Genomic DNA, 19671 nt, shown 5'->3' on the forward strand with positions numbered 1-19671 from the left:
TTCAATCTTGACTTACCTTGAATTTGCCTTCACTTGAAAAGATGCTGACCCACTTGTTGTCGTAGTCGGCAATGATGATGTCACCGTTTGGGTGGATGGCCACTCCGGTCGGCCGCTGCAGTTGACCCGGAGTCCTGCCGCGCACGCCAAACCGACTTTTGAACTGGCCGTCGTTGGAGAAAATCTGCATCACACAAAACATGTTAAAGATGTTGAAATAAAAAAAAAAGAGATTTTAAAATTTGGTGTTTATTGTTTTAAAACGAACAAGGCTCTACAAAAGGCCGACTACAGTTTATTCCCAGTGAGATGGCAAAGTGCATAATAAGCACTGCTTAAGGTAACTGAGCAATGGTAAGTTATAGTGCTCCACTATACATTTTTATTTGTTGGTATTGTCATTTGTACCTGGACACACTGGTTGTTGCTGTCTGCTATCAGCACCTTTCCCAGAGAAGAGGTAGCCACTCCCTGCAGGTTAGTGAACTCCCCTTTGTTTCTTCCTTTGGTGCCTTAAAAAACATGAAATATATTAGTGGACTTACGGTAAGTCACAGACTAGAATATATTCATGAACTAAATGAAGGTGCAATGTTTTAACTGATATGAATTTGTGCATAAATGTTGATTTTACAGTGTTTGTTTGTATTGGCATTTAGGTGAGACTGTATGTTTGCAGTTATTTCAATTGTTGGATGTCTGTTTTGACACTGTATATACTCTATAAGCTGTTCAATCAATTATTCAGTTGTTTGTTCGTTCCTTTATTAGACTGAAGATGTGACTTGTTGGTTTCGAACTTAATGTCAAGCTTATATTAAAAATGTAGTTTTAGTTCAGTTACTTGCATGATGCAACAATATGTAAAGAGGTGACGTTTCCAAATCAAGAGACAAAGACAAAACTGACTCGGTCTTGCCTCTTGTCTGTTTCTGTCAAACCTGCGCTTTAAAGTCAATGAAAAACACTGATTTATTACTGAAAAACTGTATAGTGAAAAGCTGCAACATTTTTATCTTTTGATTTTTTTTTTACAAATATTTTGTAAAGTCTACAAAATAGACCAAAAGTCCAAAAGATATTAAATTTACAATGACGGAAGGCAGTTAATCCTCAAATTTTAGAAGCTAGAATCAGCATTTTTCATTGATTAATAACTTAAATGATTAATTAATTGTCAAAATATTTATTGATTCATATTTTGACATACTTTATGCACTCATATAAGGATAACAAGATTGCTAAATTTGGCTAAACTGTTTGAGGGCATGGTTTGAAATGGTTTTAAGGATTTTAAAACACACACACATACAGTATACGAGTGTATATTTGACATTAAATAGTTCTTACCGATTCTGAAGATGAGGTCGTCCTCGATGGGGTTCTCTTTCCTCCTCCCTGTGCTGTACATGCTGGCCGGCCTCTTGATGGCCTTCTGCTTAATGTGTCCACTGCCCGGAGACTTCAGCCTCTTCTTGACGCCCTCTGAAGATGACGACACATCTATGGATTTGGTGGCCTTTATCTTAAAGGGGCTCCCTTTGATATGTTGGTCATATAAACGCAGCGATAAGTTAAAAGTCCCCTCTTTAGGAGCTGTGAACAGGTACTCGTAAGTGCCATTCTTGTTGTCCAGTATGTCCCCTTCACCTTTGCTACCATCAGGTGAGGACATTTCAGCGGTGATGACTGCGTTGCCCATTTTGCACAGCTCTCCGTCTTTGTCCTTGGTGGTTATTGTGATGGAGGTGGGGACGCCCACCACACAGTGTCGTAAGCCTTCACCTGTCGCCACGGTCTCAGAGGCCACCGCGTTAGTCGTTACAATAGTGCCCAGGTTGTGGATGGACTTCTTCAGTCCCTCCGTCTCCACGATGAAGTCCAGCTGGTCGTTCTCTCCCGGCTGCAGAGGAAGCTCCTGGCTGGCCAGCTCCTTGAGACGCTCGCTCATCTGCTTCTTCACCAGCAGCACCTCGGCCTCGGTGCCGTGGCTCAGGGCCTGCTCTGTGAAGTTACAGCTGCTGTTGATGCCCTCCTGGCCCTGCAGCAGAGTATCCAGCTGGGTTTGCAGCACCTAATACACACACCAGGGGGCAGCAGGGTTCCCTTGTGGTTAGAGACGCTGACAAGAAGCACTTCTACAAACAGGCAAATCAAGTACAGAGGGTAAAAAGGGTGTAAAAACAAAGCATACTGCATGACATGGCACCATTACAGAAGGAAGGATCTTAGCTCATTTGGTTATGTGTTGAGGTAAACACAACTTCATGCGATTCTGCAAAACTAACAACTTTCACACACACACACACACACAGCAGCGGGGCATAAAGACAGATGAATATCAGATATTGTTATGCCATCCTGTGTTGACTTGTAGAGCTTTGACTGTGGAATTAATGCTAGTTACTGGTATAGTAGACACATAAACCAATGAACAAAGTAACTTATTCATTGATGATCCGTTTAGTGTCAACTAATCACACAAACTCATAGTTAATTACCCATTTATAACATGAGAAAGTGTTACCATTTTAGCTACCAATGAGCTAATACAAGTCACATTTAGATCATTAAATCTCTCAGTAGCTCATACTTCTGGTATTCTTTGTTGCTAATGCTTTTTAAGCAGATTCTCAGTGTTCCTCCTCATTACTGGGACATCACCACGCCCTCTTTAAAGCACCAAAACACACTCACCCTCATCTGACCATCCCACTCCTCTTCTTCTCCAACAAGAGAGGCCATTAAGCCATTTATCCCTGGAGTCAAAATGTGTCCCTCTTTACACTAATTCACACTCTGACGCTGTGAAAACTAGCATACTGTCCGTACATACTGTGAGAATAGAGCTCAAGCTTCAGAGGAGGAGGAGGAGGAGGAGGAGGAGTACAGAGGGTTTCCCATGAAGAGCAGAGCTGTATGCGGTTTCCTCGCTGCACATGACACACCCAGAGCGTGCATACAGCACACTGGCTCCATCTAGCTTCCAACCACAACACAGCTGAAAGGCACATATCTCACTTTCCCCTGGGCTCCAGCGTTTTAGCTGCGCACCAGCCCGTGAATTGGAAATCATTAGCAACCCATGTGATGGAGCGCCCTGCAGGGGGGGTGACAGCAGGCTCCTGGCCAGGCTGGGTGATTGGTTTGTTTGGATGGGTGGGGGTGGGGGGGGGGGGTGGGGGGTGGGGGGGGGGGGGGGGGGGGACCAGCTCCCCCGGTCCAACTACTGCCTATCACACCGGCTTAGACACTGATCAGCAAAACTAGCCTGATGAGTAGCCTGTAATGGGTTAAAAGCTTTCCAAAACCGGATTATAATTAGGTTAATGGTCATTTCCTTTCTTTCTTTCTTTCTTTCTTTCTTTCTTTCTTTCTTTCTTTCTTTCTTTCTGTGTTATTTCCTTTTGTTATATATTCAAAAACCTCTTTATGAGAATAAGAGGTCGATAGCGACTGCATAGTGCTTTACGCCGATTAAACTCAAACACTTATCAGTATAGGGACCAAAGTTTAAACCAAACATAAAAAGGCGTGACAAACAACACTCTGCATGTGTCAAGCCGAATTACATCGTTTCAGGCCGTGTCACCTCACCTTCTGCTTGAGGCCGTAGTTGACCTCCAGCTCCATCAGTAAAACGCTCTTGCGGACATTCAGGGTCTTCTGCAACTCGTCAAAGGTGGTATGGATGCCGTCCTCAATGGAGCCCTTTTGATTGGTCAGCTGCAGCAAGATCTCTGACAGCGTCTGCAGGGCAGAGTCGATCTCTGGCAACCTGGGAGGAACCGGAGGAATGAGGAGGCATTTTTTAAACATACTGAGTCATCAGTCACATGACAGAGGATAGTGTTTGTTATGATGGCTGTTACTTGGGTGTAATGTGAATTAAGTCCCTTCTGCACTAGGAATTCTACTTAATGCTGCTGTTGTACCTCTTCTTGACAGCATCTAGCTGGTCCTGTAACGAGGCCTTGTGTTGTTCCACGACGTCTTTAAGAGGCACAGTTGGGTGTTCTCCATGTTCGCCACTCGTACACTCCTGACACATGGCCGTCTCACAGGGCGGACAGTAAAATTCCATGACCTAAAAATTAAAGATTAGACTTAAATATTGGGTTGAGGCTGATGCCAACATTGGCCGGTGTACCACTTTGGTCCAGACTGAATTATCTTAACAGACAGACAGACCGACTGTGCACGAGTCTTACGTTGCCTCCATGGTTGGGGCAGGTGAGCAGCTGGCCTGTAGCCACAGCGGTGATGTTGTTGAGAGCGGCGGCCTCCTGGCTGCGGCTGTCCGGCGCCCGCTGCAGCACGTCCATCAGGTTGGTGATGAAGAAGTTATTCTGCAATGCCGCCACACCCTTCTCCGGCAGGATCGAGGTCTGGCGGCACACGGGGCACGACAGTGTGAGGCTGTGGGCCGGGATGTAATTCTGCAGGCACCTGGAGGAGGAGAACAGGAGGGGGGGGGTTATTAAAGAGTGGGAGCATCCTGTAGAAATTTATGTGAAAGAAACGGCCTGGAGAAAGGCGTGGGAGGTGTACAGTAGTGTGTGTGTGAGAGAGAGAGTGTGTAGGTGTGTTGCATTGAGAAGATTTATAAAGTGAGTGATAATGTACAGTAGATATGCAGTTGTTACTCACAAAGCAAGTTTAATGTTAATTGATCTATTTTTGAACGAGGAAGCCTCTTTTCAGAATTGCAGCTCTTCTAATTTTCTCAGTAATCTATTTACACAACTAGCCTTAAATGAAAAGTATTGAACAAAAACACATTACACGAATCTACCAGTTTATTATCATTCGACCTGTAAAGTGGATGCAAACAGGTGAAAATGTTGCATTTGATGTCATCTACTGGTTGAAGTATTCACATACTCAAAGTGGTAGACAGTAGATTTCTACAAACTGAGTTTCAACGATTTAAGGATAATTTATTATCATTATGCAACACAGGGTTGCATTGGACTGCATTAGATTGTACACATGTACATAATAAACTCAATGAGGAGCAACATTACATTGGTGGTCAGAAATGCACAGAAAGATTCTGCTATTGAGGATTCAATCTTATATTACATTTTTAGCTTTTAGATGCTCTAGGATCTCTTTTGCAATTATTACAAATCATGGTTAAATATAGGTTTTAGATCAGGCAGATAAAAGAAATCAAAGCCAAGGATGGAAAAAGATGAAAAAAAAAAAATAGATAAAACTTAGAATTTAACTTCACAACAAATGTGATCAGTTCGGATCCAAATAATAAAAATGTGAGGTATTTATATAACCATTTTCCTCTCAACACTTCCGAAAAGTTAAATTATACTATAGAAATGTATGTGTGGAACAGATATAGCAGAAGAGAAACTGTTTTATCGTTTAATCCGACAGCTTAATGGCTCTCCAGAAGCAGCCAGAGTAGAAGCGACAGTCCACAGTTTCTCTTTTGTGTCAGAAACAAAAGGCCGGTTGTCACAGAGGATGGCACCAACACACCCAAGATAACAGCAGAGATGCGCCTCATGTGAAACAATACTCAAATTTACAAAAGCATTAGACTATTGATTGAGTAATATTGCTGCATCTACTACCAGCAGCATCCCTTTCTTGCAGAAAACATGATAAATCGTACTTTTTGAGTTTGAGACCTGATCAAGTTACACTAAAATTTGCAGGATTAAAACACGTAGATCTCCACTTAAAAACATTATAGTAACTCCACTCACCTCTCACAGAAGGTGTGTAGGCAGGGCAGTACTTTGGGGTTTTCGTAGCGGTCCAGACATATGCTGCAGATCAAGAACTGCTTGTCAATCTGGCGGACCACGGGGCTGGGAATAGTGGAGCCTTCAGTGGCCATCCTAAAACTGTGACATAGGAGTCCCTCTTCCGCTTACCCAGTACCCTGCAGAGAGAAACAGAGGGAGGATGAGACAGAGCGAGGACACAGCCACAAGACGCGACGTACGACCAAACACGCAGGGGCGAGTGGAAATCTGTGCGGTTGTAAAGATCAAAGTTAGAAGCAAAATGCCTTCCTCTCTCCGTCCCGTCGCTGAGAGAGGAAATGCCAAACGCACAAACAGACACAGCGATCAGCGCCTGTGACTACAGGCTTCAACTCAAACTCATAAACACAGAAGTAATAAGGTTAGAGACAGTGACTGAAAACAACCCTTCAAATCCACAGGTCACCAAGACAAAAAAACAACTCGTATGTTTATTTACATGTTATATTTTACTCTCATCAGTCAGCCTGGGAATAGATACAGCATCTGAGAGGTTGTGAAGAGAGTGAGAGGTCAAGTTTTGGGATTGAAAGTCCATTCTTGATCTGTGGAAACAATAATCTCACCACAAAGTCTTTAAAGTGACCGTCACACAATCTTTAAGGACAGACTGCTATGTCCAGTGTGTCCAGAGATGGAGGATAACTGTTGTTCCCAAACTTCTTTGCTCATGGTGATTTCAGCATCCGCTGTGACAATAAAGAGAGCTAGCAATATTCAAAACGTGAAAACTTTTTTGGTTTATACGCTCAAGCGAGCAGGTGATTGGCTACCATTGTTTTTTTATCCATTAGTTTTTGGCCATTTTATGCCTTTATTCAATAGTGGAGGTGGAGAGAGACATGATATGTGGGGAGAGAGAGAGTAGAGGCCTGTTTGGCCCATGCTGTAGGAACCCTAACCACTCGGCTAGCGGTTCGCTCCTGACCAACAGTCTTTCACTCTCGTATCCAGTTAAAGGTTAATTTATTGCCATCGTACAGCACATAAACAACAAAGTGCAGTTGTAGTTTATGTGGAGTGTGGAGGATGAGGTGGAGTGGAGGAGTCTCGCAGCCTGAGGAAAGTCTAATCGTTGTTAGAGGCCTAAAGAGGTAAAACCATCCTACATGATGAGAGGAAAGTCTGTGAAAATAAACATGGCAGGATTTATCTCGCTTGGCTCTCGACCCCCGATGTCGAGAACCAGCACAGTAGCGGACAGTCGGAGTAAATCAGAGCTGCAGCTGTGGCTGGATGCTCCTCATGAAAAAGGCACTTTGAGAGATAAATATTTGATTATAAAGTGAGAGCACGGCACTCTGTGTTCAGCACTCATCAGTGAGAGACGGAACACTTAACCTCTAAAAATAAAACACTTTAATGCCACCAAACAGCATATTTACAACGATTCCTCATACTAACTTGCTCTCCGGTTTTATCTGAAACATCCATTTAATGGCTCCTGTATTTCAATGTCGGACATTTCTGTAACGTTCTCTGGCAGCTAACTTAGACACAGAAAGTGTGTCAGTGCTTTTATTGTCTCTTCGCATTCAAGACGGGCACAGAAACAGCCACCTCTGCTGCTGAGAGGAAAGCCCTCAGGGACTGAACTTCTTTCTACGGTGCATGCTCTCATTCCCCTCTTCTCGCTTTTCTTAAATCTCTTTTATACAAGCATCCTTCTCTCTTTCACCCTCTCTGAAAGCAGATATGAGAGCCTCTAACTACAACGTTGTCATTTGGTAAGCCTGAAATTAGAGCGGTGGATAAAATGACTGTCATAATGAAGCTTCGATGCCGTCAGCGGGTCATTACCAACGTTTCCAATATGTCACATGGCTGGTATGTAATGTGTTTGCTGCCAGCTGACAAATAGTTTTGTGTTGAGCAGCTCAGGTCTGCTTCACAAAAGCTGGAGAAGCAGAAACAAGTTACTGTAGTGGTAGAGTAACGAGTTAAACAAAACCCCAACAATCACAATTTAGCCTTACATTTGAGCAGCACAGCTCAGGTCTCAGGCTGCATGTCAATAATTCACCAGCTCCACGGGCCAGACTAAGCAGATCAACAAAGCATCAAATACGACACCGATTATAAAAGTGAAATGAACAAATCCTGCAGACAGCCACAACAGAAGCAGCCCGGTGCTGACGGTGCACAGGGCTCTGCTCTTACATAATCAGATCCGCTCCAGCTCAGCGGAGCGATTCCTGCTGGATGGAGCTGTCACCTAACACGCAGCGGAGGGAGGGCACACGTGAAACAGCCAACTGATGACTGGAATTTTAGCCTTTTGGCATGCAATGACTCCAAGAGAAAATAAGTTATAATCGTGCAAGAGTTTTAGCTTGAAACACCAGGTATTCCAAATATTTGGCTCATAACAGTGTTAATCAAGACTTACAGTGCTGCATCTATAGGCCGATCAACAGGCGTCATCCACTCCAGTACGCAGACCGAACCATTGGCTCCATGTGACTGAAACGCGCACTAAAATCCCTCTGAAAGGATGCTCCGCTCCAGGTAGCAGCAACGAGCCAAACAGGAGACAGCGGGATGCGTTTGAGGGAGACGGATCCTCGGTGTTCACACGTGAGACAAGTTGAGGAGGGGCGATTTAGCCAGATTGTGTGTCAGTTTTTACATCATCTCTTCCAACCCCTCCCTCCTTTGCGCTCCCATCATTATTGGCTCAGTCTGTCTCATCTCATCCATTCATCTCCCTCCCTCTCTGCCTGTCTGAAATAAATGCTGGCTCACTGCAGTGCAGCGAGCATGTGCAGCATCAGGAGTGTGCGAGCGAGTGCTGGCTGACGGATGGTGAGCTTGCAAATGAAAAAAAAAAAAAAAAGGACAGCAGTTATGGCTCCCCGCAACGACCAATATCGTTAAAGCCAAAGGGACCTTTCTTTCTGAGTGTGTGTGTGTGTGTGTGTGTGTGTGTGTGTGTGTGTGTGTGTGTGTGTGTGTGTGTGTGTGTGTGTAATGCTGACTCAGTGTACTTGCAGTGACAGAGCAAAAAAAAAAAACACAAAAAAAATATGGAAAGCCAGAGGCTGAATTTGAAAGATTAAATAGAATCATGATTACTGAGTATAAGGTCATAAAGGAAGATCTGCAAAAACCAGAGGCACTCTATGTGCTTACACACACACACACACACACACACACACACACACACACACACACACACACACACACACACACACACACACACACACACACACACACACACACACACACACGCAAGAATAGTCTCAACAATATAGCATGTTGTTAGTCCTTAATAGTCTCTATAAGAGTGAAACTCTTGTTTTGATTAAAAGATAACGATGAAGGCCTCACATCATGTGATTTTCAGGATCTCAATCATCACACTGCTGACTCTATAAAGCTTTCTATATTTAAAAGAATAGATCAGCTAAACCAAGAAACAACAGCATTAATTAGCCTTCAGACAACAGCGACCTCCTGATTGAAGCCAATTGTGTACATTTTTGCATCATCCCAGCACACTATGCGCTGTATGCACATGTGTATGTGGTGGAGGTTAGTCAACAAACTGACTGCTTTAAAAAGCGCTCCGTTTGCACAATTCACTAAACGTACATGAAAATCCGGCCTGTTCTCATTCCCAAGGCGTCAAATAACGCATCTGATACCGACGCACAAGGCTCCCTTTAGCGTCTGTATGAGACGCACCGGGCTTTAAAGTAACTACCATGTAAACTCATTCATGTCGTTATCACACGCTCAGAGAAAATGATCCGGGAGCGTGATGATGTAGCATAATGATGGGCGGGAGGGAGGGGAGTCTGATGGGTCAAACAGACACAGGAGACCGGCGTTTGTGTCCTTAAAATAATGTCTGAATGTACGAAGTGTCACAAAAATCACACTTGAATAGCATTATCAGGCTGAATTGTCCTCATTGTTTGCATTTAAGAATATTAAATACAGGTTTACCCGTAATCTATTTAAGACATGAATGACTTCAATAGTTAGACATTTCCAAACAATAAAAACAAATTTTAATTATATATTTTTTTCTCTAAATTCAAGAACGATTTGCTTAGAATCTTAAGTGGTTTTGAGGAAATAAAATAAAACATATGACCAGGATTTCTGCTATTCTTTGGTATTTCCTTCATCAGTAACACCAATGACATCCTGACATTGTAAAATAATGGCATTAGGGTTGTTGTCCCATCTAGTTTCTGTTTGTTGTTGCTTGATTTAAATGATCTTATCTTTTCATATGCCGAGTAAACGCTCTTCTCCATCCATCAGCGAATAACATAGGGGGAGTGCTCGGATTCTTTTGAAGCGTTTGTACCTTTTCCATTTAAAAAATAACCTCAGTTGCTCTTGACAGAGTTGTTTCACACATTTCATTATGCCTGGCAGCTTCGAGGCTGTTCCAGTGATCTCATGTCAACGCCTGCCAAACCCAGTGAGTCAGTCAGAGGAGAGGGACACAAAACAAGAGAACTCTGGAGGAAAGACGAACACATAAGTCACTTTTGTGTGTAGCATTAACATGCAGATGCACGATCAGCTTGGATTCATTACTCCTAATGATCAGGCTGAATGCATAGAGAGACGGCTCATCACATTGTGGGTTTTGTCATCAGTTGAAAAAAAATATAGCATATTATGCTCCGACGGTAACCTTATGAACAAAAAACAAAAACATTGCTTCAAAAGTCCACAGGATGCCTTTAATGAAAGGTTACAGAGGCTGCCTTTTATTTGAATAATGCAAATAACAGAGCAACCAGCTTCTATGACAAACACACCTCTTCATCACTTTGTTTCTGATTTGTTAAAAGGCACAGTCTGCAATCTGAACGTGAACTAAACTCCACCAAAAGATATCAAAACACAGGACTGGAAGCTGCTATGTAGCAGCTAAATCACAGATATTAATGTTTTCTGATGCTGTTGAAGGTTTTATTTCTTCAACAGTGTTTACAAAATAAAATCTCTTTACCTGCTTTGTTAATATTAAGTTATTGTCAGTTAAGAAACAAACTGCTGATTCAGTACTTCATTGATTCAGTTCACTGCTGCTTCATTCATGTATATAAATGTACTTACACAAAGCTAAGGGGTCTTCTACCATGCACCTCTGAGAGGTGCATATAATGTTATCCATGTTCGTCAGTTTTGTAGGCGTTTGGTCATAAACTAAACTATTCTACAGATTGTACATGTATGACAGAAAACGTTGACCTGCCGATGTGAAGGGGACAAGAACATTTGCGTCGCATTTCATGGCAATCCATCCAATAGTTGTGAAGACATTTCCCCCAAAACCACAAATGTCAACCTCCCGATGGTGTGAGAGGAAAAGTCAGATGGTCACAAAAGTCAATAGGATTCATCCTCTGAGGACCATGAATGTTTCTACAAAATTCTACGGCAATCCATCGAATAGTTGTTGATATATTTTAGTCAGGACTGAAGTGGTGGACCAACTAACTGACACATCGACATTGCCATTCTTAGAGATCAGCCACAAGCATGGCTGAAGATAGAGTTTGGTGCTTTAAAGCTGGGTTAGGCAGTTTCTTTCAGGCATTATTGGGAAAAATTGGGTATCACCAGTACCAGTAGAGAGGTAAAAGAGAGGCGTCCAGGAGACATCCTGATCAGATGCCCAAACCACCTCAGCTGTTTCGACATACAGCCAATACGAACGCCCTCTTTCTGAAATGACCTGTGATTGGCTCACGTCACAAGCTAGACTTCCTAAAGCCCGAAAACATAGCCAAGAGGAGGTGCAGGAGTCAAATTTTCTCTCAGATCACTTGAATTAAATTATGCTGAAAAGTTATCTAGAATTTTTGCCCAATAATGCCAGAAATATATTGCTTACCCCAACTTTAAGTCCCTTACTTTTCACAGAAACCAGCAAAACCCATGACTAGAAGGCCTGTGTGAGGGACACACACACACACACACACACACACACACACACACACACACACACACACACACACACACACACACACACACACACACACACACACACACACACACACACACACACACAGTAAATGCGTCACCTAACCAGTTTGTTGCTTCGCTGTTCACACCCACATCATCACTGATGCATTAAGACACTTCAAAGACTGCAGCAAAAACAGTATTTCCAACTGACTTAGTCGCTGTAATAGAACGAAAACAAGCAGCTCTCTCAACTCACCTTGCAACAAAGAAAACACACCGTTAACCAGCATTAAACTTTAACTGCCGTCTGTAGAGAATCTAGGGCAAGCTGTCATTTTTTAACCAGCTCATTCCAGTTTTTAAAGCATGCTTCTATGTATATTTTAGCTTGTATTTTGGTTTACATTGTGGCTGAAGTTGCTTGTTTGTTACTCTGGGTCTCCCTCTGGTGTCCATCCATCTTTCCAGAGCGCTGACCTCAGCTGTTTTCACCAGCTGTCTGTTTCTAAACACACATAATGCCATGTCACTCCGCAGGATAATGACACTGCCCAGTTAGAACCACGGCTTTTCAAAATGTAAACAATCAGAGTAGAGACAAACAGACGGATCGGTTACGCGTTTCTGTTCGACATCTCTGTTGGGGATCAGCTCGTTCGTCTCACTTCACCGGCACATTATCAAAGGTCTAATGCTGTTTTATGATGGAGGACTCATTAGTTTGTCAGGTCAGAAGTCCGAGAGTCCAGTCCACATGCAGGTTCACTGCTGTGTTTCCAAGTCGGTGTCAACCGAGAGTCGAGTCACAGGACAGTTTATTGCTGCTCTCTTTAAGCAATTTGAAGTCAGATTTTATCATTTTATTGTTTTCATTGCACCTTTATACATTGTTGTGTGTCATATTTTTGTTTTCCTTTGCACAATTGTATTTAATGAAGGCAAAACTCTTTTTTCAGATTGAAGACCTTGAGCAAATTCAAAGTAGTCTACAATGTTTGTCAAGGTAGTTTAAATTAACATACGAGTGACAAAGACTGATGTGCTTAAAGGAATAGTTTGACTTTTTTTTTTGCAAATATGCGTATGTGTGTACCTTTTGTTGTGGCAATCCATCCCATAGTTTTGTAGACATTTCACTCAAAACCACAAATGTTAACCTAGAGATGGCAATTGAGGAAAAGTCGGGGGGGAGGGGGGGGGTAATCTGTGCAGTATATTTCAGTGTGGCCGACTGACCAACAGACTGACGTTGCCATCCCTCCGGCCATAATTTGTGGTTTCAGAGGTTAGCTGGGTGCCGTTTCCCCCTCCTTCCAGTCTTTATGCTAAGCTAGGCTAACTGCATTATTTAAACTTAAAAGCACAAGTATGAGAGTGCTATCAATGTCCTTATGTGTTCACATCTTACAGGCATCAGAGAAAAAAAAGCTGCACTCTGAATGAATAAGGATGTCAATGCATCACTTGGATGTATATCTACCAACCGTCCATTCTGGGTGCACAAGATAAGACTTGTATTACTTTTCACATCAGGCAACAGTCATTCACTACACATAAAATCACCATAATCAGGAGAGGACAACATGAACTGCTGGCTCCACTGTGTTGACACTAAAGGCTAGAAACACACTAAATACATCATTATAACTGACGCAGTTTGTTTGTTTCAGCAGTTATTGTATTTTTAATCCTCTCAGCACCTAAAGCCAGATGGTGCGTCTATAAGGCTTCTGTCCATGGTGACCCTGGTAATCGCAAAGTTTCATCAGCGCTGAAACAGTTTCATAACAAAATACTTTGAGTATTCTCTCAGACTAGCATTCTCCAGATGTTGTAATTATTTAGCAGCAGCAGCAGCAGCAGCAGCAGCAGCAGCAGCAGCTCCAATAAGTTACAGCTAAATAATGACCAACATTAAACAGTGGAGTGTATCTGTAGCGCTTTCCCATGCCTATAATGCTGGAGAGGGTGACATAACCCCCTCTCCTGAATTATAGGAACAGTCTCATGCTAATCTAAAAGCATCCACTGGGAACAGGATGATGAGAGATTACAGCGGCAGAGCGCGACTTCAGCTGCAGCATCTTTGCAAACCACAGATGAAAGTGTCCTGGTATACGGGGTTTTAGACCCATTTAGTGAACACCGTTTTAGCCTTTTTGTTCGGGCAGCTTTAAGAGATTTTTGGGATTAATAAACTCTAAAATAAAAAGGAGTTGTGTGCTATTCCTGTTGAAAAAAAACAGAATACTCTACTGTTCTTTAAAGTTTCATGTTTTAGAGAAAAAGGCTGTTCTCCGAGTGAATAAATGAATGTCACTGCGTCACTGGGTTCCGTCAACCGTGCATTCTGGTGACACAAGATAAGGCAATGTCCTGTCTGTGTATCTGAGTGTGTTAACGCATGTAAGGCCAACAGATGTGCTAGCGTAGTGCATTCTGTCAACCACAATTCAATAAAGCGAAAACACTGACTCAACCTCCAGACAAAAACGCATAATGAATGGTTTTAGTTTCTGAGTTAGTTGATCCTTAATTCTCCTGCATGACACTTGTAGTTAAGAATAAGATGAAATCCATTTAGAGTGCATATAGATTATACCGTAGTGATACATTGTTACATATAAAATAATCTGCCTTCCAGCACCTCTTAACTTTACTAACTCAGTGTTTACCTATGAGTTCAGAGTTGTTTTCCAACTTGCAGTGAAAAAGTTGTCGCTGTGTTTTTTTACTTTTACCTACATCCTGAAAACAGCTGTATTGCAGTCAGTAGTAGAAGAGTTACCGGCATTACAATAAGATAAATATGTCAATGCATAACAGTTTAATGTTGTAGCTATATGTCATATTTCATCAGCTGATCAGCTTTTTATTGCCGTTTATTCTACCTCACACTGATAGATAAGAGACAATCACTTGATGTGTAATGGCTCAAATAACGGCTTTTTAACCACATCGAGGGTCTCCTACGGTATGTTGTACACATTCTAAAGCCCTTGGAGAAAAATCTATGGGTGACATAATAAGCTTGACTTTTTCTCAGCCAATGCACATGTTGTTGGTTTCAAGACAGACCAGCTGAGGCCACTGAGCATGACAAACAGAAACAGGAAATGAGAGCAAAGCAAATATTTTCTTGCGAGCATACAGTAAAGTATACACCTGCACACTTAAAGCACATCTGCTGGGACTTTTTCCCTTCAGAATGTGAACACATGAGACTGTGAACTAACCTGTATTTCTAGTATTAACTCACAAGACTTCAAAAAAAAGGTTATAACCTGGAATATCAGAAGCATCTTTTGTTAATAGTCTTTTCCTGCTACAGGATCAATTCATGAACACTGTACTCTACATGAGGACTTTCCCCAAAACAACATCTGTACAGTTTCCCCCTTCCTAAATATAAATCTTTCCTTTTCACTTTCCTCCTGTTATTTTTCCATCTACTACTCACTCTTTCCGACCCTCCTCTCCATCTTTAAATCCCAAACAACCCACTTACTTTAACTCCATGGCTGCTCCCCTCTCCTCCTCTCTTCTCCGGGGTGAAAACAAACGCTGCTCTCTGTCACCTAATCCTTCTCATCTCTGATGAACTGTAGTAATGTGTGCAGTGGGCAGAGAGGGCAGAGCATGAGAGAGGCCTGAGCTGTTACAATAATCCAAACAGACTGACAGGGAGCCACTGAGTGAGCGGAGACGGAGAGGGGAGGGCTCTATGGTGATGTAGAGGGGAAGCTCGGACCAATCGGAGGGTTTAGTGAGGCTGGAGGAGGCGGGGCCAGTGAGGGCAAGAGTCCCAGAGGCACACAGAGGAGAAACAGATAAGGAGTGACGGAGGATCACACAGAAAGAGAAGAGAAACTTTCCAACAGGAGCCAAATTATTTCATTGAGCCATGGTACAATAGGCATCCGTCTATGCATGACACGCTTAATGCCGTTTTGCCTTTTTTTTTTTATTTTGTAAAACAAGGATGGCTGAAGTTGAACCCTGATGTCATGAACACAATTTTTATCTCCATTTCCAAGAAAGCCCCCCTCGAGTGCACATGAGTGTTCCCTGCAGCGAGCTGCAATGACATCATTTTTTTAAAAAGGGCATAGTTCCAAATTGTCTCTCAGGAATTGCCAGTCCTGAGAGTTGCCGTGACAATTACAGAGTCGGGCAAAGTCGCAGTAATTGGAACAAGATGGTCCACAATGAAAGCCACAATAACCATAACAATCATTTCAATAATGAGTCACAGAACACGAGAGTTCAAAGATTGAAACTGCAGTTATTCACCAGCTAAACCAGCATGTTGCTATCTGTCCCGTTCGCCCCGGGGGACTGAGTGCACTGAAGCAAAGCTGGTAAACAAGACAGAGATGACGCAGCAGAAAGACTCTCTACTGCTACTACATTACCCACAAATCACCAGGATAAACCAAAACACCACATTTTGTTTTACATTTACTCAGAGAACTATAAGCATGTTTTCTACAAAAGCCTTTTAGCGAGCAGCATGGCTCTTTGGATAGAAATCTCGGTCGATCGGTCGGTCCACCACTTCCGTCCATAGAATAATAAAACAACTGTTGGATGGATCGCCCTGAAAGTTTGTACAGACATTCAGTGTCCCCAGAGGATGATACCTAATGACGTTCGTGATCCCTTCAACTCTTCATTTAGCTACAAGGTCAGGTCAACATTTTCATTTGTCTAAAGCCAAAAACACACCAGGCAGCGACCAAGTGCAGCAAGCTGTAATTATAAAAATATGACTGCGGCTGTGTTCTTTTGTTCAAGGCAGGAAGAAATTCTTTGGAACATAGCTCAACGTCTCACAGGATTCTGTATACTGATTAGCTGCAGGTTCTCTGCCGCCATACTTTGCTGCTGAAAGTTAAACTATTCCAAACTTTTAATTTGGCCGCGCTTCGCTACAGATTCAAAAAGGCCGCAGCTTGCTGAGTTCAGAGCGGACATTTGATCGGCAGCTCGCTGCTGCTTTTGTGTGTTTTTCGGCGTAATACTTTGGTTTATGGCCAAATACTTGCAGAACTGTTATTGCCCCCCCACCTCAGCTGTACGTCGTATTTAGTGCCACTAAGCAAATGTTAGGATGCTAACACACTAAACATCGCTTAATATCAGCATGTTCACATTGCCATGTCAGCTTGCTGAAGTTAGGCTCAGCTGTGCTTTGAGCTAAGTACAACCTTATCGAGCCGCTATCATGCCTGCAGTCTCATAGTCATGTTATAATCTAACACTTCTCTACAATGTTAATTGTACTCTTAAAAAGGCAGTCGTGTTCTCGACCTTGGAAACAGCAGTTGAGCAAACAATTTCACCAAAAGGTCCAAGTGATTCTAATCATATCCGTGTCTGATTTTATCACCACACGGATTAAGTGCTCAGAACAGTTTGCTGAGGAAAATAATGTGAAAAGATCAAAAGCTCCATAACAGCTTTTCCACAGCTGGCTGTTTATTAACCTCCAGAACCATCAAATCAAAAAAAAAGTCAACATTTCAATAATATGGTATGGACACATTATGCTCAGTACCAAAACAGTATTGAAGTTTGGGCCTTTTTGCAGTATTTAAAATAGTGTTTATATCAGTATCTCATTACTGAATGTTTGTAGACTTAAGTTAAAATATCTCAAAACATGACGGCAAAATGAGCATCATGTTCTGACACCTGCTGCCAAGAGAGCAGCCCTCCCCTCATTACCACATTTTTCATACTTCCATCTTGGCAGAGAAACGATAACAAAATCATTCATTCTGTCTTTTAAGGTTGTACACACCCAAACACACACACACACACACATATTACAAAACACAGACATGTATGCCCCTTGAGAGTTTCCACATTTCTTGAGAGCTTTAATCTTATTGGCAGGCTACAAACAATGTTTGAAGTAATTATCCAAATGCATCTGTTTTCCCTCTCTACATCCACTCCCACTTAACTGGATTACTTACAGCATAGAAAATGGCTCCACAGGCCATACTATGAATCAATTATTTTTGACACACACACACACACACACACACACACACACACACACACACACACACACACACACACACACACACACACACACACACACACACACACACACACACACACACACACACACACACACACAGCTTTGATCCCTTAGAGCATGAAGAGTTGATCAAAAATACACATGCAAAGCACAGAGAACTAACTAAGAAAAATGAACAGAAATGTGTTTATAGTGCTTAAATGTGATGTTTAATGCTACATTAACAAACCAGCAGGAGATAGTGTGAGTAGGTAAAGGGAATCCAATGATTAACAGTGGCCCAGTGTGCAGAAAATTAGACAACAGGTCAAACAAGAATACCGTTTATGGATTTGTCAGTGTTGTTATAATTACTGCTTCTCTCGTTCCAGCAAAAGAAAACAAAGACAAGTTGCTCGAACTTGATGCAAAAGAACAGACGGAGAGAGAACTGAAATGCAAACAGAGGTCAGCCTGGACACAATGCTGGCTGCTATGAACAACCTGTTTTTGTTTGTTTTCAAATAAAACCAATTAGCTGAAAAAAAAGTCATCAAAATCTGGGTTTGTGAAGAAGCATTGTCGGTCCTCATGGTAATTATTTGAGTGGGCAATGTTCCTTTTGTGCAACGCTGATATCCCCTGCTGGCTGGAGCACGACATGCACTTTACATTATGACGGTGCTTGTTAAGAGAATGCAGACACACTGAGCTGGTGCTGTGACGGAGAGCACAGGAAGTATTTGTAGCTATAAAAAGGAAGTGTCAAGTTAAAGCTAATTTATCAGAACTCGCATAATCGCAGCCTCAGTCCCAGACATTATAAAGCTGGATGTTACAGAATAATCAGTGTTCGTGTGTGTTGAGAATTTGCTGCTTTTCAATGAATATAAATATTTGGGAGTTTTGGAAATTGTAATAGCAGATTTTACGCAATTTTACATTTCATAGATTAAACGATTAGTTCAACATTTTTGTGAAATACACTGATTTCTTGCCAAGAGTAAGATGAGAAGCTCGATACCACTCGCCTGTTTGTGCATCAAGTAGAGAGCTGAGAGCATAATACAGCCAACTACTACGCATCTGGTTTTATTTAATGTTATAGTTTCGACATTATGTCAAAGACGTCTATGTATTGTGTTGCAGAGACATCTACTTAGATGAGCATGCTAACCAGCTAGCCCTGGGCCGTCCTGTCTTGTAATACTACTTTTACCTCTAGAGGCAGCAGTGAGTCGGAGAAGTAGAGCCGTCCCGAGGGCTTGTCAATCACGTTGGAGGTACAGGGTCCGTGTACATTTGGATGGTTAGTTTATTGGATTGAATACAAAATAGCACAAAAAGACTTGTATTTTCTTTCTACCCTCTCCGCAACCAGGAGACTACTTCGGTGGGAAAAGGGTGGGCGGAGCCTCCGGGAGACAGATTGTATGGACCCAGTAGTAGAGGTGAAATGCTGCCCCCCATTAGTTTGGAGCAGGTGACTACATCTTACACAGTACACCTTTAAACAAAAAGACAACTGACTTGATCAATTGATAACATGCTTTGTGGCACTCTGGTGTTTTAATCAGACTTGTGAGCTTTGCTACAGTTTGTGCAGCATCCACCGATTAAACAGCTGTCTAAGTGAACAAGTGTCAAGCCCTGGAGTTCCTATTGTGTTTTGCAGTAAATGTTACAACCCGTAACACACTGTGGCTTCTCCAAATACTTCAGATACTGAGCTACTATTCAGTCAAGAGTGGCTAAACTGGCTGATGACCAATGCTAATGGGTTAGGGTTAACCAGAGACACGTCGCTGTAGAGCTCACAGCACCGATGCCCATTGATCCTGAGAGGTTAAAGTGTCACAGGCCAGTAAGCCGGCAGGGCCTCCAGTCACTGAATGAAAACATCAA

General features: G+C 42.4%; 1 protein-coding gene across 5 annotated transcripts in view; it reads right to left on the bottom strand.

The window, feature by feature from the left end:
• trim2a (tripartite motif containing 2a) overlaps positions 1 to 19671 on the bottom strand; it is a 30831-nt gene that overhangs the window by 4987 nt on the left and 6173 nt on the right. For 2 of the 5 annotated variants that reach the window (XM_068726912.1, XM_068726908.1), the window contains exons 1-8: positions 15244 to 15415; positions 5733 to 5911; positions 4212 to 4449; positions 3936 to 4087; positions 3598 to 3778; positions 1351 to 2074; positions 409 to 512; positions 17 to 184 (exon numbers count right to left, since the gene is read on the bottom strand). In XM_068726912.1, coding sequence (XP_068583013.1) covers positions 17 to 184; positions 409 to 512; positions 1351 to 2074; positions 3598 to 3778; positions 3936 to 4087; positions 4212 to 4449; positions 5733 to 5866 — 1701 coding nt within the window. In that variant the 5' untranslated portion in view covers positions 5867 to 5911; positions 15244 to 15415. Of the gene's footprint in view, positions 1 to 16; positions 185 to 408; positions 513 to 1350; positions 2075 to 3597; positions 3779 to 3935; positions 4088 to 4211; positions 4450 to 5732; positions 5912 to 8184; positions 8650 to 15243; positions 15416 to 19671 lie in introns of those variants that run through there. The other 3 variants (XM_068726911.1, XM_068726910.1, XM_068726909.1) reach the window with 2 other exon arrangements.

The sequence above is a fragment of the Cebidichthys violaceus genome, unplaced genomic scaffold, assembly GCF_023349555.1.
Source record: "Cebidichthys violaceus isolate CVI_PGR_0920_01 unplaced genomic scaffold, fCebVio1.0.p SCAF_4, whole genome shotgun sequence".
Classification (NCBI taxonomy): domain Eukaryota; kingdom Metazoa; phylum Chordata; class Actinopteri; order Perciformes; family Stichaeidae; genus Cebidichthys; species Cebidichthys violaceus.